At 37.2% G+C, this 12021-nt stretch overlaps 1 protein-coding gene across 3 annotated transcripts in view; it reads right to left on the reverse strand.

Moving 5' to 3' along the window:
- The window catches only part of LOC106053703 (mucin-5AC-like), an 81377-nt gene that overhangs the window by 58409 nt on the left and 10947 nt on the right, over positions 1-12021 (reverse strand). Inside the window, exons 1-2 of one of the 3 annotated variants that reach the window (XM_056037622.1) lie at positions 11318-11335; positions 1729-2290 (exon numbers count right to left, since the gene is read on the reverse strand). In XM_056037622.1, the coding sequence (XP_055893597.1) occupies positions 1729-1780 (52 nt within the window). In that variant the 5' untranslated portion in view covers positions 1781-2290; positions 11318-11335. Of the gene's footprint in view, positions 1-1728; positions 2291-5174; positions 5242-11317; positions 11336-12021 lie in introns of those variants that run through there. The other 2 variants (XM_056037621.1, XM_056037620.1) reach the window with 2 other exon arrangements.

The following is a 12021-nucleotide window of genomic DNA, read 5'->3' on the forward strand; positions in this document are numbered from 1 at the left end:
CTATCTAAATAAGCCAATTTCTACATAACTGCAGTAAAGTGAAATAGAGTTCTATCTAAATAAGCCAATTTCTACATAACTGCAGTAAAGTGAAATAGAGTTCTATCTAAATAAGCCAATTTCTACATAACTGCAGTAAAGTGAAATAGAGTTCTATCTAAATAAGCCAATTTCTACATAACTGCAGTAAAGTGAAATAGAGTTCTATCTAAATAAGCCAATTTCTACATAACTGTAGTACAGTGAAATAGAGTTCTGTCTAAATAAGCCAATTTCTATATAACTGTAGTACAGTGAAATAGAGTTCGATCTAAATAAGCCAATTTCTAAATAACTGTAGTACAGTGAAATAGAGTTCTATCTTCAGAGCGCGAAGGACACGTGCGCTAATCGTCAGGTGATTGTTGATGGCATGTAAAGCAAACTCTCACTTTTGGAGGCCCGTGGAGTTTCACCGATAAACAGAAACGTCACAGCCTAAAAAAAAGGGGGGGGGGGTGCTTTTATCTATGTTATCTAGATCTGTGCCCCACGTGTGTTAAGTACGATGATGTGTGAATGTCTATGTCTGGTCCGTGACGGCAAGCGAGCCACGATACACGAGTATCTGGTGTGAAAAGAAACTCTACACATGTCAACCCAGGTGTTTTGTATCGAACAAGTTTTTATAGGATTATTAGTTCACGAGCTGTCGCTCCGAGGCTCGACATTCACTGAAGGGAAATTTGTTCAACACAAATTTACAATGAAGAACAATAATACTCCATTTTTTTCTAATTAAGTAAAGTTAAAGCTACGTTTAAACAGTTAGAATATAATGTTATGAGTCTTATAAATGACATATTTAATCCGCAAGAAATCAATTCATTTTAAAGAAAGGCTAAAAGTTATAAAAAAGGTATTGAACTCTTTTCATAATTCATTTCAACCAACAAATGTTACAAATTAAAAACGCTCATGTAGAATGGTTCTCAAGCTGTTACAAGTGCTTCTCCGCTGAAACAACGATTTTTTTTCGTGCTACCACCCACTTTTAATCTGCATCCTTGTCTTCAGAAATTGATTCCCCTGGCGTGTACAATTCAGTATTTGGCACAGCAATTCACACAGAAGACATTGCCACTTATGCACATGTTCAATATAATATGCTAAATTGGGAATGGGTGGTCGCCTTAAGATCTTCTTTAGAGGAGCGTCTGTAACACTTTTTGTGTTCAGCGGGTCTGTTTTGTTCAGGCAAATGACTGCAGAACGTATGTACAGCACGTCACACGGGAGACATTTGACCGTGTTGGTGTAAGCTAGGCGGGAAGAGTCTAGAATCGCATTGGCGAAGACGTATCTCTGCTTTAGAGGAACACTTATAATCGATCTTGTAGCAGAAGCCTCCTGCGCACACAGTATGAAAGGTTCCACTTTACTTAGAGGATGAAACTGCGTCACTGAATTTAATTTGTTGTTAAACATTTAACATTATGCATTTTTGATATGATTAAGACTCAATATGGATTTATAATATAATACAAAGTTTATCCTTTGCCCCCCCCCTTTTTTTTTCCTTTTATTATCAGCAAGTTGCGCCCCACAGTTTGAAAATCCCCACAGTTTGAGAATAGCTGCCATACCTCTAAAACGTCCAATCTACCAAAATATACAAGCAACGAAACTGTAGAAACAAGTAGAAATAGAAATTTAAAAATAAAATAAAAAAAAAAAAAAAAAACTCACCATCATCGTCAGACTGCTCGTTGGAAACCACTTCCGGCTTAAAAGACGCCATGACAGTATTATTCTCGGCGATGCCTTCTTTGAAATAGTTGATTCTCAGAAGTTTTATCCAATTCCAGAAATAGATCACACCATCTTCAGCTTGTCACGATCAAATGTATTAGAAAAACACACACAAACAGCATAGCACGAACCTGTTTGTCTCGCCCTGTCTAAGCCATCCTCCTTAACATGGCTAAGAAATGTATGTTTACACAAACACGCTCTAACTCAAAGGAATGCAAATTGAACTGACAATCATCTCGGCGTCATGGCGAGAGATTTACTCAACAATAGAACCAACACTTGCTATCTACAATACCGGTTTCGTTTCTTTAATCAAAAAGCACCTTCGACGTCTAAGTTTTTCAAGTTTCCGAGAAGAGAGATGTAAGGTTGAACTTATGGAAAAGTTGCAATCAACTTTCACATCACCAGGGTCGTTGACTCTGCTAAGGGGGAAGCAACCAAAGAGACTGGGTTCTATGGTACTGGCATATCCCTCAAGACATCCAAAAATATTCTGTTTAGAAAAGAGAGATAAAACATGTGTGAATAGGTTATCAAAGAAGTATCAGCTTGTGTGAATATTGTTAAAACAAATGTAATTTAAGAGTTAATATTTTTTCTTGTTGTGTGTTTGATGTCATGACACAAATATGGGAGGAGGTGGTGGCTAAGTTGTAAATATCTTGGCTTCCGAACCGATGTGTCTCGGGTTCGAATATAAGCGAAGGCAGGGATTTCGAACTGTTTTGATTTTAAGGACGCCCTTGAGTCCACCCAACTATCGGTCGGATCGTTGTAGTGGGCCACGTGACACTGTCGTTAATCGTCGTCCACAGAAACAGATGAGCTTTACAACATATGCCCTAAACTAATTGTTAAGTTGCAGTTTGAGAAACTCGTTTGATACCACTCTGCCCCTAAGTCTAAAAGGGCATTGGAAGGGGTGCCTTACTTTACTTGTTTATTACATACTAGATACGAGTAGGGTTAAATTAATTACTTCAAACCAAGAAAATCTTGTAAAGTTTATAGAAGTTGAAAACACGAGAGGGGAAGTGTTTTTTTTAATTATTATTATTATTATTCCATGGCTACCGTTTACCCTGACAACGAATATGTTTGCTAGAAAATAGTGGATTATTGCCCTTATCATAATGCAGTTGTTTTGAAAGCGATTCAAATTGCGACTTCCTTTCACATTTAGAAAGTAGACACTCGCACACTGACACCCAAAGGCATATCAGGAATAAAGTGACACAACACATCGCGCGCGAAAGCACACACACACACTGTCACATTGCGACCTAGATTCTAATTCAAACACGACAGACGGAACGTATTCACCGGCGTCACGTCTGCGTGTTGACAACGGGACACAACCGAATGTTTGATATGACGTCATTAGCAGTACCGTGCTAGTAGTCTCCGCTTGGAAAGGTGTTTGTTGAGCGTCTTCAGGAACTGAGCTTCGCGGTTTCCAGCCTCCAGTCCGCGGGCTGGTTCTGACCTATATTGACTAGCTGCCTAGAGACTCTTATCTTGGACGTAATGGGCGACAAGCCTAATGACTTCACACCCCACAACAAATCTTATCTTATAGATTACAGACGTTACTTCAAAACAGAAGATAAATAGAACTAACTCCTACGCGTTTCAGATGTCAATCTATTTATGCATGTTAATCAGTGACTTAAAATCTTGCTAAGTCATTGGTTTTCCTGGCTGATACAGGCAACCAATTCCATTCTCTAAAGTCTAATGACACTAGTGAAGAAGGAGCACTTGTAAGAATGGGGTTGTTCCGAATCTTTGACCTACTTTAAAATAAGTCACGTGATTATGGTCTTATTCATGACAATAATGACTTCCTATGATAAGATGTAGATTTAGATCTTGTACTAGGCTAGATCTAGATCTACTAAATAATCATATCAATTAATGAATTACTGTAACCTAATTTGTATTCCCTAAAGATGTCTAGATCTAGACTAGTTCCATATTCCAATTACAATGAAATCAATGATGCCATTCATGTAAACAACACTACCACGTGACATAGAATAAATACGGAACAACCACATTAGTCCTAGCATATGGAATAAAAAGATTCGCAAGCATTTAAGAATGAGGCCATGACCAGGTAGCATATCATTCTGATTTTTTTTGTCAAGGGCTATTCCTTTGTGTTTTCATAGTGTTTTGGGTTTTGAGTACTGCTGTGGACTGTCCAGTTCTGGCCAGTAGTTCATTTATTTTTAGCTAAAATAAAGTAGTGGGTGGGTGGATGGAGCGAGAGTAGCTGACGACAAAAAATACTATTGAAAAGTATAGAGTCAAAACCGTCTAGATTACTGCTCTGCACATTTCATATGATATGTGATATTTTGAATTTTTCGGCACATCGGCACAGTTTAGGCCATGTTGTGCTCCTCTGCGCATTCCCGGGCTAGAATACAGACTAAATGAGACGAGAACTTAAGAGCCAAAGAAATTCTAAGATATTCATCACAAGAGAGTATATTTGTATAGTCATAATATATCTTTATAAAAGCTTTATGTCGAGCAAATATTCACTACGACTGTCCTAAGCAGGGCCGGCTCTAACGATTGCGGGGCCCTAAGCGAAACGGATAGCGCGTAGGGATAAGGATAATAAGTAAAAATTAGGATTTTTGTATTAGGAAAATGAAATGAAAGCAGACAGTGCCTTTTTTTTTTAATTTGTGCTAACTATTGGTGTTTTCCAAATTGAATGACACTCCAAGATGACAATTTGTCTATTTTTTTCAGGTGATTTTTATATGTTTTCAGATTTTTAATAATTTAAGCAGATCTCCAGGACTTTTTCGACGGTTTCGGCCGCATAGATAGCACTGGCCTAAGTCCTAAGACCGCCTCTGAACCTAAGCAATCCGATCACCTCTGCATACTGTGTATGTTTTTTTTTTTTTTTTTTTGAGGCTTTTTGGGGTTTAACCATTAATGATGACAAGCGTAATCAGTTGTTAAGGTTTACTTACAAGATTTATAACAGTTACTTTGGTTAAGGTCTAGTATAAAATTTATAATTGTACACTTCGGCTAAGGTCTATGCACAAGATTTATAACAGTTACTTGACTCTTTCCTAACTGACGGTACCAACGTTGATTCCACCAGAATGTGGTAAATAATTAAGGAGAGAAAGAGTTAAGTTAAGATTTATGTACTTAAGTAAGCAATGCACAAACGGCTGGAGTCTGTGAACAAAGGTCACAACTGTAGACTCTGATAACGAGTCAAGTCTTAAACTAATTATCCAATCGAGTTTACTAACAAACAAAATCTTTTTTTTTTTTTTAAATCTCTTGCATTGTTTTAGAATGTTATGTTGTTCTTGTACTAAAAGGGATATACTTACTAAGTGTTTGCATCGGAACCAGCTCACAAAACAGTCCCAAGAAATAGTGTGTGTGAGTGTGTGTGTCCGCCCGCTACAAAAGTGTGTAAATAATCAATAGCTATGATCAAGACAGTGAAATGATAACACATACACACGAAACCAAGTGAGTCACGTCTGACTGGCCTACTTAAAAATGATCAGGTCAATAAGAACTTTATTAATCGATCGCACGTCGACTTTGTTCGTAGGACTTGTATTGATGGGGTAAAATCTTCCAACTCAAGATATGCCCACTTAATCTTCTAAAGAACTTTCTTAGTCATGTATAGTATAGTCAGTATAGTCCATGAAATTAAACACAGAAATTTGTTTTTCTTGACATTTTGATTTTAAATAGCCGGTTAAACATTCGATAAATAACTTTTAACGCAATCATACTCAATTTAAAAAAAAAAGAAGAAAAAAGTGAAAGTGAAGTTCCCATTTCAGACCTTGCGAGCTAAAGGGCAGATGATGTAAAGGTCCTCTGATTCTACGGCCCGCAGTTAACTAGGGTGTCACCTAGATTCAAACCCAGGACCCCAGGTTCGGAAGCCAAGCGCTTAACCACTTGGCTACCGCGGCCCCAATGATATTTAATAAGCGAGAGAAAAACAAGCGAAACGGAAATAGACCCAGGCGATAATGAACAAAATATTATAATTTTAAGATAATAATAATAATACGATTATGCAAAAAGTAGGGTTGGAAGAGATTTTGAAAAAAAAAACAATGTCAAGGACAATATATTTGAATATAACGGTAGCCAACTAATTAATTCAAATTTCATTGTGCTACAAATGGGCATGCTTAGACATTTGGTTCTGAAAAGTAGACACAAAGTTCTCAGATCTACAAACGAATGTTCAAACGAACAGCTGATCAACACTTCCGTATTCTGCACACCGGATGCACCAAAAAAAAAGCTAGATATTTTACGATTTTTCTGGGTTTATGAAAATTCCTCATTATTCAACAATAAAACATTTTTTTTTAAATAAATAAGGAATAACTGAAAAAGTAAAACCCAGAAAAAACTCAGATCAGCGAAAACATCGACTATGACTTGTATGAAAGCAATACAAGATGGGAATGATTGACATTACGGGGTCAACACCAAACAAACCAAAAATCACGACAGATTATTTAATATCAGTTTCTGGATGTGGCCTCGAGGGACACGGCCTGACAAGAAAGACATGACAAGGACTACAGAGATGGATGGCACTGTGACACGTGTGCCATACGACACTGTCCCGTGTTAAGAGTTTAACTCCTTCTGATCTTCTAGGTAACCCAATGCCCTCTTTCCTCTCTGGGTTAAGTCTCCCCTAACCCTTACCAAAACTCGTTTGTTTGTTGTTGTTTTTTTAAACCAAGCAATTCTGAAAATGAGAAAACATTTTTTTTTTTACAAAGCTTATATCAACTAACTCTGGCCAAAAGTTTGTACACGTTATTTCTCCCACACCAAATCTCGGATCAAGCTGAAATTGTGCATACTTATTTCTTTTACCTGACAACACAAGAATCAATAAATAAAATAAAAAAAGTAACCAATTAGTTAATTAACTATTGGTAATTAAATATTTTGTTTGATATCCGATGAAACCTTTGAAAGAAAACATTGACATTTGAAGTAAGCTAAACTTGTTTCATTGTTACATCAATCAAACACAAGACCCTTTTAGCCTACGACTGGTGCAGTATTATTATGATCTTTTCTCCAAACAAATAGTATGGCTTAGGGCCAAGTACACCAGAGTCTTTATCAGCTGGTTATCTCAGGGGTGGGGGGAAAGGCCATCACTGGGCGTGTCCAGTTACCACCCAAAATTCAAGGGATGTCACAGGAGATCATCGCATTAAACATAGGCCTTATTGATTGTGACACGTCTACACTGCAAGCGTACAATGAGAAGAATACCTGCCTTATAACGGATATAAATCAGAGCCTGTTTTATTTAGTAGTTGAGCTAACCCAGCTAACAGAAACGCTAAATTTATCGTTATATCAGCAAAAATAGGTTTGATTTTTTATTCTTCATCGAAACAACTTTTTTTTTTATAGATCTACATATAAAGGCTTTGGGATATTTGTTTTGAAAAACAAATAAAATAAAGAATACAAAAAGAGTTTGTGTAAAACACAAACTCAGAGGCGACCCCCAATGTGCCCACCTATAAGGAAAAAAAAAGGAGACCAAACAAATCTATGAGTAGGGAAGAGAAAAAAAATTAAGTTTCGATAAGCTGATAACCAGAGTAATGCATGTTAAACTTGTTTGTGAAGAAAGTTTCAGTTTATCATCACCCTGAAACAACCTCTAGAAAAACAGTCGGCGATGCGGAACCACCCTCTGTGATACGCTTGAGCTAGATCGAGCCAGTGAGACACATTTTATGGACATGTTTGTCCCGATCCAGACACTGTCAATAACAAACACGAGAAGGGTCACATTTTATCCGGACAGCTGTGTGTCTACATCTTCTTTCCATATACACACCCACACACGCGCGCACACACATTTTCTTCCCCTCCCCCTCTCTCTCTACGTTCATTTCTTTTTTCTTTTATCTAAATATCATTCTCTTTAAAAGTGCATTGATGATCAAAAATCACCTTGCTTTTTCCGGACTTTTTAATCTACGTAAACACTTTTGGCGCTTCAAGTTATGACCATCTAAATGGTTTCAGAATGTTCAGCTACAAACTAAAGGTGTATCACAGCCTGGCCGTGCGACATACTCTCTTGATTATCATCTCGATGGTCTCGGGTTCAAACCCTACCATAACCCCTTGATCCTGCGGGAGGTTCGGGCTAGGAATGAATAATCTTTAATTGTGACAAAACGTCCATAGCGTATTGAAAAAAATAAAAATTCCACACATTTATATTCAAGTTGAATTAAAATTTCTTTCCGTAGTCCACAACAAATTAGCAACAGAACATTAAGCTTGACAGACAACAAGTTATTTCTATCAGGCCAAACACTAAATAATATACATTTTCTAAATAGTTATTCACTGCACCTAGACGGATTACAGACAAGTCTCGATTCTCTCAATGTTAAGTCTTCCATGTAATAATTTCTAGCCCTGCCACTGTTTTAGTTCACAAACACTGCTCTATTTCACACACAAAACAATATGTAATTCTTTACATGATAGTATTTCAACGGAACCTTGGAGGTTCTAACAAAATGATACACAAATATAATGTCCATACTTTCCTCGTGCCTTGGTCTACATAAGCAACTAGACATATATAACGTTAGCAAGCTGGATACATGAACAGAATGAGTTCTAATATATCTAACGATATGCAAGAGCTAAAAATCAAAAAGAGTTACACTAAATGAATGCCATCTTTGTGTGACATCTATGCTATCTGTTTACTGATGGGGGGAAATAGCGACTCGAATACACATTCCTTCCCGACATTCTTCAAAAGGTTTTATAATAATGACAAATAAACAAAAAGTGAAGTCCCGGATTTAAAACAGTAGAATATTAAATGTTGTTGTTTTTTTTTTCACAGCGCCAATAACCTTCGAAACTTTTTTTTTTTAAATTACATTCTAAAATCGTAGAGGTTTAACTTTCTTGACAATAGCCTTTTGGAATAAAAGATTTTATCAAAGACTGGACAGTCCGATTTAATACCATTATTGTCATGATGTTGATTAAAAAAAAATAGCAATAATAAAAACAAGCCCAGTGGGTCATACGTTGTCAATACGAAACTCCATCCACGCGACTGGTGCACACTTCATAAAACTGTTACTCCTGTAAGCACACCATTATTGACACAATATGTTACCCGTATTCATCACCGACCCGACCATTTCACAGACGTTAAAATAGCACATAAACCACTCTACACAGCAAATTTAGAAACTGCACTGAGAAATTCAACAACTGGTACAGTTAAAAATGACATTAAGCCAAATAGTTAAACAAGCCAACACAGACTTACAAAAAATCTCATAAGGACTGTATCGGATGTGAGCTAAGTATAGACATGAGTAAGGTACATAGCTGATTTTTTACAAAACACATTTCAGATTCAACCATAAGATAAAAGGTAAGTAAAGAGCTTATTAGTAATAGTCACGTGATGTACGCGTCAAGGTATCAAGAGAAGTGAAAACAATGTATATATTAAGAGACTAGAGATTTCCAGTTTTTACGGGAAAAGATTAAATAGGTAATGGGGAGCAATTTGCTAAAGCGTACAGAAGGTCATAGAACAGCGTGATATTTCATAAAGAGGATTTCTGATATTTTTTAACTTAGATATCTCGGGCATATTTTGGAGAATACGTCATCGTATATAACTTCTGAAAATAACCCGATACAAGTTATAGGCAAATGTTAGATTTTTAAATGAAATTAAAGCATGTCATTTCAACATTCTCTCATAAGCCTCTACTCTGAGTCTCTCAAGGAAATGAAAACACTCACTCGTTTCAGCGGCTGAGTGATTAAGCGCTTGGCTTCCGAACCTGGGGTCCTGAGTTTGAATCTGAGATTTTGAAATACGGGATTTTTAGGGCGCCCCCTGAGTCCACCCAACCTTAATGGGTACCTGACTTTAGTTGGGCTGAAAGTAAAGGCGGTTGGTCGCTGTGCTGGCCACACGAGACCCCACTCGTTAACCAATGGCAATAAAAAAAAAAAGATGACCTTAACATCATCTGCCAAATAGACCCCAAGGTCTCAAAGGGGAACTTTATTTACCTAACGTTTTCAACAATCATAATCCATTAGATCAGCGGTTCTCAACCTTTTAAGCTCGGCGACCCCTTTTTAAAATCCCCCCACTCTGCCGCGACCCCCACCTCCACCAACACACACAAAAAAGAATAGACAAAAACAATCCATATTTTCGATTGTCTTAGGCGACCCCTGACAAATCGTCAATCGACCCCCAAAGGGGTCGCGAGCCACAGGTTGAGAACCCCTCCATTAGATCCTCCAATAAAAAAAAAATAATATTAAAGTTCTAGATATTGGTTCAGTATCGCTGATATCAGTTGAAGAGTTAATTCCGAAAAGATGAGAATAGCAAGAGGTATGAACAGCACGCGCAGTATAAGGCGTTCCAATGACATGAGCGGGATGCCGGTACCGGTACTAAGTGTACACATTTTAGAGAAAGCTCAAGGCTCAACGTTGTTAACCTATCTAGCTGAATTCGTTGAACAACTAGAATAGTAATACGAATTCAGTGAACATGCTATAATGTAAAGGGTAGTAAAGCAAAGTTTGACTTTCAGACTATGTGGTCTATAGGGCAAATGATGTAAAGGCCATCTGTTTCTCTGGCCTACGGATAACGAGGGTGTCATGTGACCAGCACTATGACCCACCGCCTTTGCTTTTCCCCAACTAATGTCAGGTACCCATTAGAGCTGGGTGGACTGCAAAGGGAGCAGCTTCAGAAATGTAATTACATTCCCTTGCCAAATGAAGTAGTATTTATTTATTTGCTTTGTAAACGGTGTATTCAATTGAACATTGTACATGTATTAAAAAGAAAATGATCTAGTAACAGTTTTACTCTGCAAATATCTGTCATATTCTGAGTGTTAAATATCTGCATATTTTTTGGTGAACATTAAATATAATATAAATAAGCAAAAATGTAAATCATATCAGTAACATCATTAGCAATAACAAAAAATCGAGACTTCTATTTCAAAAAAAAAATATTATTATTATTAATAAATTTAAAAAGCTGATAAGATTTTCAACATTATTGTGAAGTTTATGCTTCGACTATCACAAAAACGAGCCAATAGTCACAACATTCACAACAAAAAAAAAATATTTCTGGCGGTTAATCGCGGTAAGTTAAAGTGGACCTCTCCATAATAATAATTAATTATGTTCTATCTTTACACTATCGATACGTACTCAACACTCCCCCCCCCCCCCCTTTTTTTTTTCTCAGACACTTTTAAAGAATGATCAGCTAGCCGACATTAATGTAAGTTATTTATTTAAATTGCTATTTCTAGGACTTAAACACTCTTTTATAAACGCACCGGCTTTTGTAGAAACTAATACAGACACTATTTAGTCTCTGACTTAGCAACTATGAACAAAGACTTACCGTTAACAAGAAAGTACAAAGCAGCTAGGTAATGTAATATGTCGGGGGTAAGAAGTTCACCTTAGTGACAGCATATAACAAAAACAATCGTCTTATCTAAGGTCCAAATGTGTCTGCATATAAAGAAACGTACCCATTCACTCTCTAGACTACATCAAGTAAGTGCTACCGGCTTTGAAAAGTGGGAGAAGAGAGAGAGTCGGAAATAGGCGAACCCTATGTAATGCTAATATTGATCCCGGAATTCCTTACCCTAGAAATGAAGGCTGCGTCATATACGGGGGCAGAGGTTAGGTCGTGGTGACTTTGTTTCAAGTTTGGGGGAAAAGGGGGAGGGGGGAATCGATCAACGAGGACCGCCAGGGGAAATAACCAGATAAATGACGTGCACAAGTTTTGAAGGAGTTGTCCAAAGAAATCAAAACGTTTTATCTCTGCACCGAATGGCATTCATGCAAAGGGAGAGAAGTCTCAAAATAGTTTCGACAATCATGTGTCCACTAGAGCAGTAGTATATAAAAGAAACAGTGTTCTATAGAGTAGAGGAACATGAAGTTTTGTACGCGTTAAAAAAATGAAGATTGGGGTTTCGGGAGAGCTCTAGACCCAATGTGAGCGTTAGGTGCGCGTGAGTGATTCAGTTATTACAATACATGGTTGTATTTTGACAATAAGAAAATGATCTAGTAAAAGTTTTACGGTCG

Source organism: Biomphalaria glabrata, chromosome 8 (genome assembly GCF_947242115.1).
Source record: "Biomphalaria glabrata chromosome 8, xgBioGlab47.1, whole genome shotgun sequence".
Classification (NCBI taxonomy): domain Eukaryota; kingdom Metazoa; phylum Mollusca; class Gastropoda; family Planorbidae; genus Biomphalaria; species Biomphalaria glabrata.